The sequence below is a fragment of the Tricharina praecox genome (assembly GCF_024521635.1).
Source record: "Tricharina praecox strain CBS 144465 chromosome Unknown BZA05scaffold_28, whole genome shotgun sequence".
Classification (NCBI taxonomy): Eukaryota; Fungi; Ascomycota; class Pezizomycetes; order Pezizales; family Pyronemataceae; genus Tricharina; species Tricharina praecox.
Genome location: NW_026250430.1, coordinates 284,839 through 303,593, shown reverse-complemented (window position 1 = coordinate 303,593; position 18,755 = coordinate 284,839). Strand labels below are relative to the sequence as shown.

The window sequence follows — 18,755 nt, the reverse complement described above, 5'->3', positions numbered from 1 at the left end:
TGTAAAGCTACCAGACAGTAACTAGCGTGCAACCCCACCACGCGCCCTCGCTAGCTATCTCTCACTCGTCCCACTTCTCACTTTCCCACCGCGACGACTACCACAACCTCTCCACGCTCCCTCCTAGCCACCTCACACCCGCTATACTCCCACCACACCACACATACACACGATGGCAAGTACCGCCCCATCCCCCCTCCCGCCTCATCTCTAACCCGTCTACCTGTACGCAGACCTCATCCCGCCCGACGCCGGCACACATGACGCTACTCGCCAAGAACGGGAAGACGACGACCCTGTTGCACGCTTTACCGTCTACACCTCTGCCCTTGCTCAAAGCGGAGCTATTCCGCTCGCTGCAAGAGCACGCCGACAAGCACTCTCTCTCGATCGCTGGCGAGCTTCCCGAGTCGCCCGACGAGATCGTCCTTGGAGCTACCGACGACAACGCTGCCGCTAGGAATTGGTATGTCCTCGATGGGCAGGAGAAGAATAAGACCACCGTGAGGGATGTGGGACTTGTCGATGGCGGGACAATCGCGTGGAAGGTTAGGGGCGAGCAGTTTGTCGTTGAGGAGTTGGGCGCTATTGAGGATGAGGGGGAGGTGGAGTAGGAGCTGCTGGTTGAAGGAACGGTTAATACTACAATGCGGAGTTCGAGGTTGAGATTGTTCACTGCTGGGCACGGGACGTTATGAGGTTGATTTGGTGAGCATTCTGGAGTTGAATTGGGCGTGTGAATGATGATGCGAGGATCGACAACTCGGTAGTTAATCGAGTCACCGAATCACAAAGCTTTCGCCGAGAGGTCGTTCATACACTTCCGTCTGACTGAACTCTACTACATACATTCCACCAATCCATCCCCGCCGCCCACCCATCCGCGCATCAATCCTTCTTTTCCGCCAGCCTCAAAATCAGCCTCCCCAGATTCTGTCCCGCGAACAGTATATTAAGTCCCATATGAGCCTCCTCAATCGTCGTATCGACGACATGCTTGACGGGAACAATCTTCCCCGCCATAGCATACTCGGTGAGCATCCTTGCCGCCTCGGGGATGTGTTCGACCCAGGCGGTGAAGATGAACCCCAGCACCGCCACCTGCTGGTAGCAGATCGTCATGTACGACGACATCGGGATCGCCGCGATGTCGGTGGCGCTCTGGTACGCCGCGATGGCCCCGCACACCACCACCTTGCCCTTGTACGCGATCCGCGAGATCGCCAGCGGCAGGATCGGCGGGCCCACGTTGTCGTAGTAACTATCCCCCCATCAGCACTCACCCCCCCCCCCCACCCCACCACACACAGGCACGACAAGGGGACTCACATATCCACATAATCCGGCGTCGCGGCAACGAATTGTGCCTTAAAATCGGGGTCCTTATAGTTAAGCGCAACATCGGCCTTCAACACCTCGCGACAGAAGCGGCACTTCTCGTCGCTGCCGGCAAGCGCAATAACCCTCTCGATGCCGAGAACGTTCTTGGCCAGCTGCACGACGGTCGACCCCGTCGCCCCCGCCGCCGCAGACACAACCATGGTCCTACAATTCTCCGCCGTCGCGCCCGCCAGCTTCATGAGCGCGAAGTACGCCGTCATCGCCTATCCCGTCAGCCCCCCCCCCCCCCCCCCGCACCCCGTCCCCCACCCTTGCCATAGACGATCACTCACCGGCAACCCAAGCGTTAACCACGCCTCGGTATCCACATCTTGCGGAATCCTCGTCGGCTCCGCCCACGGCAATTTCATCTTCCCCACATCGAGCAGGACGTGTTCGCTCCACCCCCACGTGCCGCCCACGCGGTCGCCAACGGCAAAGCCGTCGTGGCACGAGGCGACCACTACTCCCGCGGCGCCGGCGAGTACGGACTCGCCTACGAGCCTCTGTGCGATGTATAGGCGCTCACCGGCTAAAGCCGGCGACGCGCTGATGTAGTTTATGTTCGTCGGGTCGACGGCGATGTGGCTACCGGTTTTCTGGTCAGCTGGGAGAGGGAGGGGAGGAGGGTGGGAGGGGACGAACGTGATCTTGACGAGGATCTGCCCCGCTGTTGGCGCGATCAGTGGCACGGTCCGCAGCTCGTAGTGCTCATTTGGGATCAGCGGGCCTGTGGGGAGCGCCTTGACGAACCAGGTGCGCGATGTGGCGGGAAGGTCTTTGGTGTCCATTATGTGATGGTGGGGAAGTCGTCAATGAGGTGCGGGGGGGGGGGGGTGGGGGAGGGCGGTGGGGAGGGGGCAGGTATTTGTATGAGAGGATATATATGCCCAGATTTCAGGCCCGCAGCGAATGATGCCGGGCCGGTTGCGCCTGGTGGGGTTATACCTGGTATGCCTAGCCAGTAGGTAGCTGGGTGCCTTAATCAACAGTTATGGGTATGACCGTACATATGACCGTACATATGACCGTACAAACCCGAAGGCGAAGGCGAAGGAAGGCATCATCCGGAGATCTACATACCTACAGACGTACATACTCTACATACAGGTGGTATGGTACTCTACCATTAAACAGGCGGTATCCAAGCAGTATCCAAGCGATATCCAAGCGATATGTAAGCATAGATAATACCTACCGTAGATACCGCACGCACGACGGATGGCGACATAGCCGGCTGCGTTTGCGCGGTATACCGTATATATGCACACGGCCATGGCAATGGCCATGATACCCCGCCTCGCCTCGCCTTGCCTCACCACTGTCCAGCAGATAACTACGGTACGGTACTCGAGAGTCGGGCATCGGGCATCCACCGGTACCGCTGATCTCCATCCATCGCCTTGCTCTTGGTGCTACATATCTAACGTCAATTGGAACCCTGGGGTCCGGGTCAGGCATAGGCGAGCGGGGGTTGCCTTCAACTTGCCTAAGTAGCGATCAAGAGTCCCCTGATAGTTAAGGCTGCTCCGAAGGATAAGCGCCGATAAGGCTTGATACGTAACAAATCATCAACTGGGGCACCAGTACTCCTCAGCTTGGAATCGACGTGAGAAACTATGAAGACATTGGAATTCAGTTGAGCTGATACTCCGTGCTGATAAAATACAGCTGACGGGTTACTCCGGCTAGCTAGAGTACAAGCGACTGGTCAAGGGCGCGAAGTTAAAAATCGGTATCTAGTCGTGTTATTCACATCCCACCAGGCTCAATCCAATGTTTCAACTTTCATCATGCTTGATGCTTCAATGTTCATGCTTGCCGCATCAACTTCATACCTCAACCCAAAATAACAAATCTCCTCTATCATGACCGTCCCAATCCCGCCCATCCAGCCCTATCATAACACAAACCAAAATGAAAACCAAAACCCCGCCACAACCATAAGTCAACCATAAATCACGCACCCCCTAGCCTAGATGCCCCCACGATGCCCGAAGATAAAAGCCATCATCATCACCCATCATCATCATCACCCACCACCCATCATCCCCCCCTCCATTTCCCCCTGCCTTCCCATCCCCCTCCCTTCACCACAACCCCTACCGTCTCCGCACCCCATCCCCCCCATCCCCCCCATCCTCCTTATCCCTCGCCACCGTCAGGAATTCCACATTCCTCCTCCAAGTCTTGGTACACTTCTCTACGCCGCCCTGTTCGAGCCACCTCTGGAGGTTCTTACACTGGCTAACATCGAATACCTCCAGGTTGTGGCAGCCCTCTACAACCGCCTCCACGCCGACTCCCGTAACGCGCACGCAGCCGCGCACTGACAGCTCCCGCAGCTCCAGCAGGTGCAGCCCGATGGCACGCAGGGAGCTGTCCGAGACTGCCGAGCCGCAGAAAGACAGTTTGAGGGTCGAGAGGTGTTGGCACCCCAGCGAGAGGACTTCCGTTGCGGTGTCGGAGAGGGCGCAGCAGAAAGACTAGACATGGGGGGGTTAGTGGGTTGGGAGGGGGGAGTGGGGAGGGGGGCACAAACCAGGTCCAGGCTCCGCAGGCCCTTTGCCGCGTTGGTGAGGAAGACCACTGCGGAGTCGGTGAGGTACGTGCAGTCAGCGAGACACAGGCTCTGCAGGCGCTCGAAGCGGGTCATGCTCCAGCTCTGGAAGCCCTGGTCCGTGATTGTGGTGCAGCGGGTGAGGTCCACGTGTTCGAGGCGCTTTGAGGCGTGCGCGGCCAGGTGGCTCATTGTCCTGTCCGTGACGTGTTTACAGTAGCTGAGTGTGAGCCGCCGCAGGTTCGGGCAGCCGATCACCGTGCCGGCCGGCGGGTAGATTTGGGGCGGGATGTAGCGGCTGGGGTTAGAGGAGGCGGAGGCGGCGGCAGCTTGCTGCTGCTGCGCCGCGTCCGCGTACATCGGGTGGAACTCGGGGACTACCCAGCCCACCACCCGCGCCAGGAGCGTGTCCGAGACTTTGCGGCAGTTGGAGAGGTCGATCTCCTCGAGCCCCTTTGCACGGTTGGACATTTCCAGGATTGCCTGGCCGGTGATGTCCCAGACGCTCTTCATGCGCCACTTCTTGACGTGGGCGCCGCAGTGCTGCGCTAGTGCCGAGAAGCCCTCGTCCGAGATGTGGAAGCAGTTGGAGATGTCAATGGTGTGTGGCCGGTGGCCGACGAACGGCGCGATGCTCTCGATCAGCACGCGGTCGTTGATGACGCGGTTGTACGGTTTGAGATTGAGGACTTTGCACAGGTGTGGCGAGTGCGTCAGTAATCGCGACCAATGTGTGGACACGGCGCGCATGCGCATCAGCTCGGGCAGCTCGAGGTACTTGAATATCTCGTTGAGCACGTCGTCGTCGAACTGGCCAGTATTGAACCTGCTCGGTTTCCGCGAAAGGATCCGCACGCTCCCGGTTTTCGGTCGCTTGGCGGGCGACTTTTCCGGCGGCGTGGTGACGTGCTTGGTCTTGACCGGCGACGGGATGGGCGATGACGTGACCGACGTCGCGAGCGGCGAGCCCTTCTCTTCCGTCGGTGAGTTGGCCCCGGACGGCGCCGGGGGTGCTAGCGATCCCCGCCGGGACTTGGACCGCACCATCGAATCGAAGTCGGAGGGCTGATAGGGGTCCGGGTCGAAAGGCTCCACCACGTTGAGATCGTTCGGCCCGGTGACTGTGAGCGGCGAGGCCGACCGAGTCAAGCCCAAGTGCGACGCCGATAAGTTTGGCAGATCCGAGATATCCATCGGATCCACGCCGACGCCGTGCTGCGGCGGCACGGATGGCGGCATCATCGTGATTGCAGCCGTATTACTCCCCAGGATCATGGAGTCGGCGTCCATGCGTGTGCGAGCCGTCTTCTCCAGCTGCTGCTGCACGTCGGGCGGACACTTCTTCCACAGCTCGGCCAGCACGTCCCCTCCGATCACCAGACATTCTACATAAGTAACCGAGCGGACGGTGGCGGTTCGCTTAGGCGCCAAATACAGCCCTGCCACCTCGCCGAAGTAGTGCCCCTTCTTTAGCCGTGCCTTAACCTTAATATTGGTCGGATCCGTCTCGTCCACCACCTCCACCTCGCCGCGCACGATGAAATAAATTTCCCGCCCATTCGAATTCTGCTGCACGATCGACGTGAACGGATCGAATGCGCGCGGCGTCGCGCTCAATCCCAGAAAGTGCAGATTCTGGGGCGGCAGGTTGGCGAACAGTGGCAGTTCCTTCAGCAATTGCCGGATATTGACGGCGACACTGGCCAACGCCGACGCACTCGCCCACTGACCGCCGGGGGTGAGCCCCTGCGCTCCCAGCCCATTCGAGAACTGTATCGGCTCGTCCACATCCATCTCCCCATCATCAACCCCCCTCTTGACGCCGCCGACCCGTGTCGACTCCCGCTCCCTCTTCTTCTTATTCAGCAGGGTCAGGCGCTCCTCTGCCTCCTCCCGTATCGCCCTCTCGACCTCAGGATACTTCGGCAGTTCCCTCTGCAGCGCCTCCTTCGTGAGTACAACGAGGAGACACTTACTCCTGGCAATAATCGTGGCCGTTCTCGGAATATTCATAAGAATCCCAATCTCACCAAAAAACGCTCCGGGCCTGAGCTCGGCATACGTACTTTCCCCATCCCTGGACGTAACCGCGACGGCACCACGAACAAGCCAGTACATAGCCTTCGCATCGTCGCCCTCGGTGACGATATAATCCCGGGGCGAGTGCAGCTGCGGCCGCAGATGCGTCGCGACGGCGGAGAGAAACTCTTCCGGCGCTGACATGAATAGAGGGAACGACCGCAGACGGTCCAATAGGTCCAAAGGCATCCCGTTCTGCGTCGTCAATGGCGATGGCCGGATGGGCCGCGCAGGGTTCGCAGAGGACTCGTAGGAGTGCACGATCTCGTGCGTGTTCACGCGCGAGGCGTTCGCCGCTGGCATTATGGGGGGCGCGCGGCGCCGGTGCATCGCGGCTGTGTGTGTGTGGGCGGTGGAGGGGGAGGGGCGGAGGGCGAAGGGCGAAGGGCGGTGGCAGGATCCGACGAGACGAGGCCGCAAAGCTACTTAGCGAGCGAGCTGTCGCAGCTCGTGCGGGCGGGTGCGATTACTATCTAGCCCTCCTTCACGCTCCGGCTGAGGCGTCGCGCTTGATTGACTGATTGATTGATTGATTGTCTAGTAGTTGTATGATGTATGTAGCTTTTTCGTGTGCGGCGAAGCGAGCACGGTATGGGGGGGTTACGCGATACAACACACAGCGAGAAACACACGTCGTTGGTTGGGGAGCGGGGAGAGTTGGGGATGGGGATATGTACGACGGGCGACGACGGATGGGCGACGACGGATGGGCAGGACTGGATAGGATGTATCGTGTCTTTCGGTTCCTGTATGCGGGTAGCACGTGTTGCGATCGATTGCGTCAGGGAAGGGAAGGGCGGGAGCGGGGGGGTGGGGTAGAAGCGGGCGGTCAAGCAGCAGCTGTCGAGGCGAGGCGAGGCGAGATCTGGCTTGTCTTTTTGGTGGTGGTGGCGGCGGCGGCGGACGGAGGACACACAGCTCGCTCGCTCGCTCTTCCCCGCGGGAGATAGTGGGGTGGGTGCTGGCACTGGCGCGGGGGGAATAGGGGTGGTTGATTGGCTGATTGGGTCGAGGAATGCGCGACAGCGAGACGAGACAGCGGTTCTTTTTTTTTCTTTTTTTTTTGGGGGGGGGGGGGGGTGCCGATAATCGATAAGAACGAACGGAAGACAGATCACGAACAGGAGATTCCCGTTCTTAAGCGATAATTATGATGGAGAGATGCGGGCGGTACTTAGTAAGAAGTAGTGTTTATGTCAGATGGATGCAGCACGAGCACCGATCGGTTCGGTAGTAGTCGACGTCGGATAAGCCGTGGTGGGCTGCTTTGATGGCTTCGTTCTGCAGGAGCAGAAACCGCGTCGCCGCCAACGTGCGACAAACAAGGGGCGAGCCGAAGCAGCTGAAAGTGGTGGGCTAGTGGGCCGCGGTAAGTGGATCACCGCAAGAGGAGAGGGAAGCGTGGGCAGGGTCTTTCGTCACGATGAGGGGGAAGCGTGGGCAGGGTCTTTCGTCACGATGAGGGGGAACGGAGGGGAGAGAACGAGAAGAATAGGAATCGAGAAGGAGAGCAGCGCAATCGAATCGGCGGTTGCGCGGGCTGGCGTTTGCAAAGTGGGAACAGCAATCAGGGAGAATGGGGACGGATGGAATGGGAATGGGGATGACGGCTTAAGCAGCTGGGAGAGATTGGGAGAGGGGGTAGAAGGCGGCAGCGGCAGAGGGAAGGCACAGCTGTCAGCATCAGCATCGACATCCGCATCGACATCAACATCAGCATTAGTATCAGCATCAGCATCACTCTCCATCAGCCGCATCAGCATTAGTATTAGCATCAGCATCACTCTTCATCAGCCGCATCATCATCAGCATCACTCTCCATCAGCCGCATCATCATCATCATCACCATCATCACCATCATCATCACAACCATCCTCGATCGCCTCGAATCACGGCGCCGAGACCAAATCAAGTAAAGTGCGACCCACGATCCCGAGGCCGAAGCCATCAAAGAAGTCGAAGAAGAAGCACCTGTCGGGGGAAAAAGGGGAAAGGGCCCGCCCACATGCACAATTCGAGCGGCTTCACCACACACCGCTCAGTGCTCAGCCACATTTACGCGGTTCCTCAATGCTTCGTGCAATCCTGCTCCTCGCATGATGCGGTCCCCCCCTCGCAGCTTCGCAGCTTCGCTTCCCTCCTGCTTCCAGAAGACCGATGATCCCACCGGCAGTGCAGTCCGTCCGTGCCCTGCCTGCCTGCGTGCCTGCTGCTGGCCCTGCCGATAACTGCTGTCGATAGCCTAACCGCTTCGTTTCGCCCCCGCCCTGCCCGTCGCGTCGCCTATCTTCGTCCGCATCTCGGCAGGGGAGCGGGGCCACTGAGCCAGCAATAAATAGAGTAACTACAGTATCTTCGAGACGTTTCCGAAACACGTCCTCCTCCTCCGTCTCCGTTTGTATCCCGTCTGTATCCGCCAATGTGTTCTGTTCTGTACTAATCAATTCCTCCTCCACAGCAGGAGGAGCGAACGATTTTCTTGTCCCCGCCTGCGGAGTCGCGCCATCACCTATGTACGAAGAATTTATTTTCCAAGTCGGATGCAGAATGCAGGGTGGCGCGGTAGATTCCGTTTCAGACCGTGTATCACGCTCCGCGCCCCGCCCCTCCTAGTATGTATGCTCGCGAGTCGCTAGGCAGGACGCTACGCTGTGATGGCCGGTGCAATAAAATAAAAAATTATATGTACGTATGAGAGGTAGGCGGTAACAGTGGAATTGAGTAGAGGGGGCGCTGGTGATGTGAGTGGGTGAGAGTGATATCAAAGAGACTCGAGAGCCGCTGAGGTTCTGAGGTCCTGGGCGGAGTACGGGATTGATGCTAGGAAGCTGTGGGACAATATCTTACCAGAAGGAATATTGACGTGAATACCTCCACCACCCAGTCCTCTTCTAGTAGTGTTCTGTCAGTCCCCGCTCAAGCGCGTTGTGACCCCACTTGATCTATGCAAATGTAGCCATGTGGCAGGTGAACTCGACTCGATTCGTACATAGGGTATCACCGGGAGTTGTAGACATGTTCAATCACTCGCGACGATCCGTTTTTTTCAACCGGACCAGACGTTCGCTATCGCGCAGTTCACCTTCAGCCTTCGGCCGAGCACGATGGGAGTCTATTACTACTCGGAATGTCTAGTTCCAACTTGCCATTCATAAAATTGAGGTGGTGGGATGAAGGGGTTTTTACGATCATTATGTAATAGGTAGGTAGGACTGGAGTCACTCGACGCACACTATGGGGCGACTTCCGTCTCTTCTCTGCAATGTGCGGACGGACATGGACTTTCGTTCTACTAACGGCTTACGGTATATAACCTGTTCAATGGCCAGCACCTATGGTGTCCCGAATATCGGTAGTCCCATTACCATACGGCCAGACAGTTCTGCATGGTCAAGGGTACTTTTGCTGTTGGATTGCCACGAAGAATACATACGGTACTAATTACTATCATAGCCCCACCTATCCGGTCTTCAGACGATTGCCACGGAACTATTACGGCTAGGTATTGGCAACCCAGTTCATGACATCCCCGTACTTAACGCTCTGCTTCGTGGACATCTGCACGGACAATTCGGAGGAGAGACACCATGTCATACCCATCCGTCATTAGAATACCGAATGGTATGCATGCATGCCAATGCGTGCGGGTCTCTCCGAGAGGTTCGTCTCCTCGCTTCTATGACGGCGAGAAGCATTTGGAATTTTCAAGTGTATGATCGACTTCCCTTCGTAACGAGTGATCATAATTGCATACTGGTACCGTTGGGGCTGTCCCTGGAGCGTCGCAGTCACCGGGCCCATCATTCTTCCGATGCGAATTTTCGGAGTACTTTTGTTGAGTCGTCTGCTTTACTACAATGGGGATGGTGGTGTGCGTAGGACTTTGGGTTGTTCGTTCGCAGCTTCTAGAATTGTGTTGCGTGAGAAATCATGAATGAACTGCTTTCGATTACACGGTGATTCTCATCTATGGTACTTAAACTGGTGGGAAGTGATCGATCGCATAGAAATTTGGTCCTTTACCCCTCCAGGAGATGTCCATCTTTAGGCCCACGGAGGGAATCAATGGCACGTAACCATGTAGTCCTCTCCCATTGGGACTTAGTACAACTCATGTGTAGCGGGCTGCTCTGTCCATCATGCCCTGTCTTCCTTGATCATCCTCCCTCATCTCATCCACTCTCCTCCTCCATCATGGGCAGTCCATACCAAAACACCTTCAGTCCCGTCTCATCCACCCACCTCTCATTCATCTCCATCCCCACTCGCCTCCAACAACGCCCAGGAACATTTCCACGCGACTCACCCCGCTCAACGGGTTCCCTCGGCTTACCCCGCCGCAGCACTATTCCAACAGTCCTCTCCTCTTCACCGCCCTCACCGCAATCCTTCAACTCGTCATCACTGCCCCACTACCCGACGAGCTGCCCCAACTGCTGCCTACCATTACTGGACGACACAATGCCAGCACTCGGGACCTCCGCAATCGTCAAGCCCAGCCAACTCTCCCACCATCTCCCGCCAACCGCCGGCACAAGCACCGAGTCCACCTGCTGCGTAAGCGCCCAATCCGTCACCTCCTCCCTCCTCTCCAACCCCGTAGCAGGCGGCAACTTCGTCATCTTCCGGCGCAAGACCCGCACGTCGTCCGTGCTGCCACCCCAGCCGCAGACAAAAGCCCCAACAGCGTCACAAGTCACCTCAGCAGCGCAGACGGGCACAACCGTAGCCGTAACACCCACCTCGATCCCCGCGGTACCAACACAGACATGGGACGTCGTGTCCGGGCACGGCTTCGAGTTAACACCACGGGGGAGCATCCTCTACCGGGGGCGGGAACGAGCGCTGGAGTCCGCCTTCGTGGCCACGTGGACCAGCGACCGCGGCACACTGAAAAAGCTCACGCCTCTCGCGGGCTCGCGCCAGGAAATGCGCTTCGCCCTCCACGGCCCCGGGAACCATACGAGCTTCTTCCGGACCTTTGGCGAGTGCAATGGAAAGGGCTCGTGGAGACGCCTGCTGGGCGAGGATGTAGCCGATGAGAAGCCGACCCATACCGTGCGTATGCACCTGCCCGAGGTGCTGGCGCAGATGGTCGCCCTCGGTGTCGATGCGAAGGATCTAGTCGCGTGTCTGAAGCAGGGAGAGCATGGCACGCTGAGACTCGATTTTAAGCCCGGGAAGTGGACGACGCCCGAGGAGAGGGAGTTGGAGATTACTGGGAGGGAAAAGGCCTGGGATAAGACGAAGGTGTGGAAGAAGGGGTGGTGGTATACCGACAGGTTGGGGACGGAGGTTTGGATCAGTTAGGCGTGACCGGTGGTTGGCTGTTGAAGAGTGCTGATGGACGACGGAGAACGACTATGCGTGCAAGGTTTTTAATGGGCTGTGAGAGCGTCGGATGGCTGTATGAGTTCTATTGTCATTGCCGGAGGAAGTATCATTCAATGCGGGACATTGATAGCCAATGCAATGCTGTTTTATGTAATATGGCACACTCGCCGCAATCGATTGAGCCCGAGACTCTTCGTGACCAGTCCCCCTCCCGACTGTCATCAAAGCTCTGCATATTCAAATTCATGGTTGGATATCCTCACCATCCACACTTCTTCCGCGTGTGACTTCCCATTCCTCACCCACCCCCCTGAGTACTTGGCGGCGTGTCTCTCCCGCTCGCTTATCGCCTTAGCTCTGTCCATCCGATCTGTGCAACGCCATGATTCCACCCCACGATCAGAGCTACCCACCAGGTTATTATTGTACCACAAAGCCAAAGCCAGAGCCAAATGGAAATGGAAAAGCAAATCCCACATCCCCCTCTCCCTTCATGTTCCTCCCATCGCGTGTCCCCAAAACGCGCCTCATCTCTCTGCACCGTCTCATCACCTCCTCCACAATAACAACAATGCCTCCAAAACGCAAACTCCCTGCCGCCGCTGCCTCCACGCAGAAGAGGTCGAAGCTGGTGCAGACGACACTCATCCCCCCCACCCCCGCCGCAGTCGCCGCAGTGCCCACCACCCCAGCCCCGGCCACAGAGGAAGAGTACGACGCCGCCATCGTAAACCGGTCATTCTACCCATCAGTCCTGCGCAACAGCCGGTGCGCGTTGTACCTCAGCGGCGACCTGAGCACACCGGTCGACGCGCTGGTGCGCGCGCTGTCCGCGCGCCCGCCGCTTCCGCCGGTGGGCCCGGGCGACGCCGTCGTACACTGGTTCCGCACGGATTTGAGGGTTGGTGATAATACCGCGCTGCACCTCGCTTCCCAGACTGGTGCTGAAGTGCTGGGGCTGTATATCTTCTCCCCCGAGGACTTGGATGCGCATGTGGTGTCGCCGGCTAGGATTGAGTTTATGATCAGGTCGCTTGGGGTGCTGCGCGAGGTGTTGAGGGGAAGGAGGATTCCGCTGTGGGTTGAGGTTGTGGAGAACAGGAAGGATGTTCCGCAAAGGGTCGTGCAGCTGGCGAGGGAGTGGGGTGCGAAAAGGATCTATGCCAATATGGAGTATGAAGTTGATGAGGCGAGAAGGGATGTGAGGATGCTCGAGGAGGGGATGAAGAGGGGAGTCGGCGTGGAGGTGGTCCATGATACTTGTGTCGTGCCGCCGGGGAGGTGCGTTACTAAGGTATGTGGAGATATCCGTGGACGACGGATTGGGGCTGATGGTGATGGTTATTACAGGCTACCGGGAAGATGTTTGCCGTGTACTCGCCGTGGTATAAGGCCTATCTCCAGGCATTATCACAGGATCCAGCGCTGCTCACGCTGCGTCCGCCTCCGGCAGCAAACCCGGAGTCCACGCTCACCACGCGCGCCGCGCTGTTTACCAGCGCGCTCCCCAGCCTGCCACCGGGGAAAACCCTGACCGCCGAGGAAACATTGACACTGCACGAGCTGTACCCGGCGGGCTCCCAAGCTGCCGCCGCCCAGCTCGCCTCCTTCCTCACGCAGAAAGGGCGGCAGTATGCAGCGGACCGGAACACCCCCTCGATATCCGGGACATCCGGTCTCTCACCACACTTTTCCGCGGGCACGCTATCCGCGCGCACCGCCGTCTTCCACGCCCGCGCCGCCAACAGCGGCAAGCTATCTGGCGGGCAGTCCGGGCTTGACATGTGGATCTCCGAAGTGGCGTGGCGCGATTTCTACCGGCACGTGCTGGCCGCATTCCCGCACGTGTGCATGCACAAGCCATTCAAGCCGTCCTTCGCCTCGATCTTGTGGCTCGCGCCTTCGTCACCACTGCACTCCACGCGCTTCAGCGCGTGGAAAGCGGGGCGCACGGGATTCCCGCTGGTCGACGCGGCCATGCGGCAGCTCGCCAAGGAGAAGTTCATGCCGAACCGCCTGCGCATGGTGGTCGCCTCGTTTCTGTGCAAGGATTTGCATATCGACTGGCGCTTGGGCGAACAGTACTTCGCAGAACAACTGGTTGATGGTGACTTCGCGAGTAATAATGGCGGCTGGGGGTTCGCGTCCAGCGCCGGTGTGGACCCCCAGCCGTATTTTAGGGTGTTTAATCCTACCGCGCAGGGACTGACGTGGGATGCGGATGGGGCGTATGTTAGAACGTGGGTGGAAGAGTTGAGGGACTACAGGGGGGATGTGTGGAAAATCACCGAGCAGGAGAGGAGGTGCTACGGGTATCCGAGGGAGATTGTTGAGCATGCCGTGCAGAGAAGGGTGGCGATTGAGATGTATAAACGGGGTATTGAGAGGGGGAAGGGGGTGGTTTGAGACTACGAGACGAACTAGGAGGGATGGAGGGCATGTGCGTGCAGGGTGGAGGAGGGGTTCGGAAGATGAATGGACATTGGAGGCTGGAGGATACCACTTTTTGTTGCGCTGGCTTGGAATCGTATTGTTTTGGAAGTCTTGTAATATCTCACTCGTTGCGCAGTCGCTTGCACGGTCGTGACGGGAAGTCCGTAATATGAGTGACGGAGGGCACGTGGGTGGAGGGTGGATTTGCAAGCTGAATGGAAGCTGTAGGATACCATTTTGTCGCTGACTTCGAATCGCATTATTTTGTTTTTTTGTTTATTGCGTTGCGAATGCATTGTGGTGAACCAATTCATAGGGATCGGATTGGATTTTCAGGCTGAATAGAGACTGTAACATACCATTTTGTTGCTTTGACTTTAAATCGTATTGTACTAGGCGTCGTTTTTGTTGTGATATCTCACTCGGTGCGTGGTCGCTTACACGGTCGTGACGGGAAGGCCGCAGTATGGGTGATGGGCGGGCACGGGTGATCGGATTGGATCTTAAGCTAAATGGAGACTGTGGGATACTATTTTGTCGCGCTGGCTTGGAATCGTATTTTTTTTGGGCGTCTTGTTTGTTGAAGGCGTTCCGAATGAGTTGTGGTGAACCGTCTCATCGGTATCTTATCTGCACATCTTATCTTCTCGTAATCTTATCTGCCAGCATCTTACCTTCTGTGCCGTCATCCAGCGGGTAACTTCCCGCCCACGAAACACCGCTCCCTGATTGGCTAATTGAAGTGGCACCACCCATCTCCGGCTTTTCCCACCATCGCCCCACAGCACGCTCCAGCACCCGAACCCACCCACTCCTCCACCGCCTCCAAACCACCCTCACCTCTCCACTCACCACCTACCACAAACTCGCCATGTTCGCCACCCGTGCCCTCACGTCGACTCTCCGCCGCGCAGCGCTGCCCCGCGCCGTGGCCGCCGCGACCAGCCGACCCCTCTCGGTCTCGGCCTTCCGGGCCCAGTCCACTCCCGAAAAGAAATACAAGACATTCAACGGTTTCACTCTCCCACCCCGAGCCCAATCTCACCCCCACCCCACCCCATCATCGCGACTGATGCTTTCGTACGCCAGAGATCAAGACGGAGAGCGACCTGCTACCCCCCGGTGCCCCGCCCGGAACTGTCCCCACCGACCTCGACCAGGCTACCGGTCTCGAGCGCCTCGAGATCCTCGGAAAGATGGAGGGCGTCGACATCTTCGACATGTCGCCGCTTGATGCTAGCCGGAGGGGTTAGTTCCCCCCCCTCCATCGGTGATGGATTGTGTTGTGTCGCTGTTCACCTCGACACGGATGATATCATCACCGGATGAAACACAATCGATTGGCAATGAGCGCCGGGCTGAAACAGTTGTCACCCCTCTCTAGGAACCCTCGAGGACCCCATCACCGTCTCGTCGTACGGCGATGAGCGCTACCTAGGATGCACCGGCTACCCCGCCGACAGCCACGTCGTCATCTGGCTCACCGTGTCCAAGGATCGTCCCATCGAGCGATGCCCCGAGTGCGGCTCTGTCTACAAGATGGACTACGTCGGCCCCGAGGAGAGCCATGACCACCACCACGGCGATCGTAAGCTCCCCTCTCCCTCATCCTACATCCACCCTTCCCGTGATACCTCAACCTTACTAACAACTACCAACCAACAACAGACGCCCACGAGCCCCTCGACCCCCCCACCATGGCCGACTTCGTCAAGTCCAAGTACTGGTAGAGTACCTAGACATTTCATCCCACCCACCGTGAGGGAAATCATGACATAGGGGACGTGTTTCTGCTTTTGCTTTCTTTCTTTCTTTCTTTTTGGAGCAGGAGAGGGTAGGGTAGGGGTGCTCTAAAACATAAAATAGCATGCATGCCGAAGTCGGAAGTTCTCGTACCTACGTGTAGTTTTAGTGCAGCCGCCGCGCAGATGGTGATGGAATGGGAAGGGAGCGGAGCGGAGCGGAATAGAGCGTGTTGCGATTGTGAGCTGCAACATATTGAGTAGGAAAGTGGTGACATGGCCGGTTATACAACTCGGCTCCCCGGCTGTGCCGGTGCGCAGCGTAGGTACTGGCTAGACGTATCACCGTGGCGACATAGGTATTCTTGACTTCGCCTGAGTAGAGTAGATTCGGCACCGAACACTCGATAACCCACGCGGCAACCCACGCGGCAAAAGTATAAACAATCAATCCATCACCATGGACAGTCCACACAAACACTTCGCTTCACATAAAATCACTCGTAAATATATTCTTGATCTCGATTCTCGAATTGAGATTGTCGAATCATTCCGGTTATGTATACGATCTGTATTCTAGTCTAGCCACTGGGGTTTGGCTTCGTTCGCCAGATATTGATGTTAGTGGCTATCGTATCGGGTTTGTCTTGAGTTCCTGAGTTTCTGAGTTCTTAGGTTCTTGGGTTCTTGATTGGTTTCAGCAGGCAGGCAGGCAGTCAGTCAGTCAGGCTCCTATGATATGATACTGAAATTAAGCCCGTTTCCCATACTCCCTACACGACGGAAACCAGGCTGTTGAAGCTTGAAGCAGTGCAGGGTGGGCGGTTATATCCACATCCACAGCTGCCCGTATTCGCAATCCGAAATCTGCAACCCGAAATCCGAAATCCGCGGGATGGCAGAGCTGCGGGATGGCAGAGCTATAGAGCTACAGAGCTGAAGAAGCCAGTAGGTAGTGCGCCCCGTGCTCGGTAGATTGTCCTTTACCCACCACTACACTGCATTACCGCACCGCAGCGGCGGAGGAGGAGCAAGAGGAGGAGGATGGCGTTCTCGACATTCTCGGCCTTCCCGAACGTCGATATTCACCACAGCCCACAGCCCATAACCGTGGCCTTGTCGTCCTCCAAGTGGGCCGGAACACGCAGCGCACTACTTTACCCAGCGCTACCCAAGACTCAAGAGCACTCTACTCCGAGTCGCCAAGTCTCTGAGTCCCCGAGTGTCCGAGTCCCCGAGTGTCCGGGTCTCTGAGTTGAGGTTACCAACGTCCTTAGAACTTGTACTAGGTGTCTACCGGTATCCAATACATGATCAAACGCCCACTTGCATAGCCACAGTAGCCACAGTAGCCACGAGAGCTCTCGCAGACTCCAGACTCCAGACTCCCGCAGACTGCAGACTCCACTACGGCCGGTATCGGTATTTCCTGTATTTCCCGTATTTCGCGCAGACTCCAGTGGACTTACGCAGGTATCGCAGTATCCGACGATTCATCATAAATTCGTGAAATCGAGTGAAATCGAGTGATATCCCATGCCCACCACCCTTCAATTGCGTAAACGTAGATAACAAAGTCCCGTGAAGCCGTACAGCTGCCTGTATTATTCTGGTATTGAATGTTGCGGAATAGAACCCTCGGGCCTCCTGATAACAGGTGCCATTCGCGACGTGCGTGAGTACGGCTTTATATCGAATTTATTGCATTGCGGTGGATGGAGATATTGATCATAAGGGTCGGGCCCGAAATGAGGGGCAGAAGATTACAATCTCGAGAGCATCGTCATGTCAGGTGGGATGGATGGGCTGGTGGGTGGATTGGATTGGCAGCGGTGGTAGCTGTTCATGATGGCAGATGTTTCTCCGTACAGCTCGGGTGGGATCTACGGTCGACTGGCATTTACTGCGAATTACTCCACGCGCACAACCGACGGTCGAGACAATCACCGTCACAATCACAACGTCACAATCACAATCACATTGCACACGCCCTCCACGTCGTCGTCCGTCGAGGACAGAAAAAGCAATCAATGCCAACGCCTTTCAAAGAATAAACGCCATGTTGCCAACTTTTTTCCCAGTACAACAAGAAGTTCGTGAAGGTATGAGAGGTCAAGAAAGGAAGGTTTTTGTTTAGATTAGATGAAGAACTAGAGCAGCGAGAAAAGGCAGAGGTTAGCCCACATCCGACGACCGCGAGACACACCCCTCGTCGAGCACCGCTCATATTCCCAGCGGCTAGAGGGGGCCCGAGGCATAGCATCCGAGTCCAACGCTGCGCATATATGGGATGGATATCGCAGGTCAACTCGCAACGAGGGGTGGGGGGTGTGATGCAGCAAGCAACCGAGGAAATGCACTTACTTTACTCGTCATCCTCCTCCTCCTCCTCCTCCTCGATGGTGGTCTGGGCGATACGGTCCAGATCACGCTGACCCTGCTGGGAGATGCGACGACCACCCTTGAGGCCGTCCTCAACGACACCGATCTTCTCGAGAGCCTGGAGGATCTTGCGGTCGACGGAGCCGGAGGCGTCGACGTGGTGGCTGGGGCGCGAGCCACGGTTCTTCTGTCCTCCGTGGACCTTGCGGAGACGACCGACACCGACAGACTTGCGCATGTAGACGTGGCGGGCGACGGCGGCAGCACGAACGTAGAACCAGTCCATCGACTGAGGAGGGAGCTCCTTGTAGTGGCCGGTCTTGACAGTGTCAACCCATCCTAGCGTACGATTCCATCATCAGTCCGAGCCCGTTATCGAGTGTAGCGTGGGGTTCGCCTTACCGGGAACGGGGAGCTTTCCCTGACGCTTCAAGAAAGCAGCGTAGGCATCAATGAACTTCTGGGCATCGACATCGCGAACAGAGACTCCGGTCATTTTGGCGGTTGTTGGGGTGGTCTGAATCGATCAAAGATTTTATCAGCTGCAATCCTCTGCGAACTCTGCAATTCTCCAAACTATGAATTTGAAAATGTAGGGGGTCGTACGTTGTTTTGTCGGGAAGGAAAGTGCCGGGAGTTGGATGTTGCTGCTGTTTGCCGTGCGTCGAGTTGTCGTTCGTTGGTTCCGTCACGCCAAAATCTGCAAGAGTGGAGAACAGCCTGCAATCGGTTTGTGTGTGTGTGTGCGCCGTCAGGCTTGGCTCCCACAATATTTCGCAGTCACAACGCTAGCCCTCTGAGGCTCAACCCACCACTGATCACTCACAATTCTACTTTCTCGGTAG

The 18,755-nt window shown here is 57.1% G+C and overlaps 8 protein-coding genes across 8 annotated transcripts; 4 read left to right on the top strand and 4 right to left on the bottom strand.

Moving 5' to 3' along the window:
* Window positions 1-89: 89 nt before the first annotated feature.
* Window positions 90-789, top strand: BZA05DRAFT_153763 (uncharacterized protein). Its single transcript, XM_051479030.1, has 2 exons — window positions 90-175; window positions 234-789. The coding sequence occupies exons 1-2, from the start codon at window positions 173-175 to the stop codon at window positions 612-614; spliced, it is 384 nt and encodes a 127-aa protein (XP_051336223.1). The 5' UTR covers window positions 90-172; the 3' UTR covers window positions 615-789.
* A 99-nt stretch (window positions 790-888) lies between these two features.
* BZA05DRAFT_342633 (uncharacterized protein) lies at window positions 889-2,171 on the bottom strand (the record flags this gene model as incomplete). Its single annotated transcript, XM_051481045.1, has 3 exons — window positions 889-1,261; window positions 1,330-1,604; window positions 1,674-2,171. 3 exons carry the CDS (start codon window positions 2,169-2,171, stop codon window positions 889-891), a joined length of 1,146 nt encoding a protein of 381 aa, XP_051336222.1.
* A 1,311-nt stretch (window positions 2,172-3,482) lies between these two features.
* On the bottom strand, window positions 3,483-6,322 carry BZA05DRAFT_342600 (uncharacterized protein; the record flags this gene model as incomplete). Its single annotated transcript, XM_051481041.1, has 2 exons — window positions 3,483-3,866; window positions 3,923-6,322. 2 exons carry the CDS (start codon window positions 6,320-6,322, stop codon window positions 3,483-3,485), a joined length of 2,784 nt encoding a protein of 927 aa, XP_051336221.1.
* A 3,667-nt stretch (window positions 6,323-9,989) lies between these two features.
* On the top strand, window positions 9,990-11,508 carry BZA05DRAFT_408869 (uncharacterized protein). Its single transcript, XM_051484750.1, has one exon. The coding sequence runs from the start codon at window positions 10,085-10,087 to the stop codon at window positions 11,327-11,329; it is 1,245 nt and encodes a 414-aa protein (XP_051336220.1). The 5' UTR covers window positions 9,990-10,084; the 3' UTR covers window positions 11,330-11,508.
* Window positions 11,509-11,676: 168 nt separating this feature from the next.
* Window positions 11,677-12,179, bottom strand: BZA05DRAFT_408868 (uncharacterized protein). Its single transcript, XM_051484749.1, has one exon. It carries the CDS (start codon window positions 12,077-12,079, stop codon window positions 11,774-11,776), a length of 306 nt encoding a protein of 101 aa, XP_051336219.1. The 5' UTR covers window positions 12,080-12,179; the 3' UTR covers window positions 11,677-11,773.
* BZA05DRAFT_408867 (DNA photolyase, FAD-binding/Cryptochrome) lies at window positions 12,180-14,133 on the top strand. Its single transcript, XM_051484748.1, has 2 exons — window positions 12,180-12,647; window positions 12,704-14,133. Exons 1-2 carry the CDS (start codon window positions 12,375-12,377, stop codon window positions 13,757-13,759), a joined length of 1,329 nt encoding a protein of 442 aa, XP_051336218.1. The 5' UTR covers window positions 12,180-12,374; the 3' UTR covers window positions 13,760-14,133.
* A 402-nt stretch (window positions 14,134-14,535) lies between these two features.
* BZA05DRAFT_358322 (putative cytochrome c subunit VB) lies at window positions 14,536-15,861 on the top strand. The gene is made up of 4 exons (XM_051481444.1): window positions 14,536-14,799; window positions 14,876-15,034; window positions 15,171-15,374; window positions 15,455-15,861. Exons 1-4 carry the CDS (start codon window positions 14,658-14,660, stop codon window positions 15,514-15,516), a joined length of 567 nt encoding a protein of 188 aa, XP_051336217.1. The 5' UTR covers window positions 14,536-14,657; the 3' UTR covers window positions 15,517-15,861.
* A 1,770-nt stretch (window positions 15,862-17,631) lies between these two features.
* On the bottom strand, window positions 17,632-18,603 carry BZA05DRAFT_408863 (40S ribosomal protein S19). The gene is made up of 3 exons (XM_051484747.1): window positions 18,313-18,603; window positions 17,893-18,249; window positions 17,632-17,678 (listed from the first exon to the last, which is right to left on the bottom strand). Exons 1-2 carry the CDS (start codon window positions 18,404-18,406, stop codon window positions 17,894-17,896), a joined length of 450 nt encoding a protein of 149 aa, XP_051336216.1. The 5' UTR covers window positions 18,407-18,603; the 3' UTR covers window positions 17,632-17,678; window position 17,893.
* Window positions 18,604-18,755: the final 152 nt, after the last annotated feature.

Bases quoted from the DNA above. Each gene is read 5' to 3' on its own strand.
- BZA05DRAFT_408869 (XM_051484750.1), top strand. From the start codon at position 10,085: ATGGCACGTAACCATGTAGTCCTCTCCCATTGGGACTTAGTACAACTC.
- BZA05DRAFT_408868 (XM_051484749.1), bottom strand. From the start codon at position 12,079: ATGGCGGCGTCGTACTCTTCCTCTGTGGCCGGGGCTGGGGTGGTGGGC.
- BZA05DRAFT_408867 (XM_051484748.1), top strand. From the start codon at position 12,375: ATGATCAGGTCGCTTGGGGTGCTGCGCGAGGTGTTGAGGGGAAGGAGG. The intron at 12,648-12,703 runs GTATGTGGAGAT...TGGTTATTACAG, and splicing joins CGGGGAGGTGCGTTACTAAG to GCTACCGGGAAGATGTTTGC.
- BZA05DRAFT_358322 (XM_051481444.1), top strand. From the start codon at position 14,658: ATGTTCGCCACCCGTGCCCTCACGTCGACTCTCCGCCGCGCAGCGCTG. The intron at 15,035-15,170 runs GTTAGTTCCCCC...ACCCCTCTCTAG, and splicing joins GCTTGATGCTAGCCGGAGGG to GAACCCTCGAGGACCCCATC. The intron at 15,375-15,454 runs GTAAGCTCCCCT...AACCAACAACAG, and splicing joins TGACCACCACCACGGCGATC to ACGCCCACGAGCCCCTCGAC.
- BZA05DRAFT_408863 (XM_051484747.1), bottom strand. From the start codon at position 18,406: ATGACCGGAGTCTCTGTTCGCGATGTCGATGCCCAGAAGTTCATTGAT. The intron at 18,250-18,312 runs GTAAGGCGAACC...ATCGTACGCTAG, and splicing joins GGGAAAGCTCCCCGTTCCCG to GATGGGTTGACACTGTCAAG.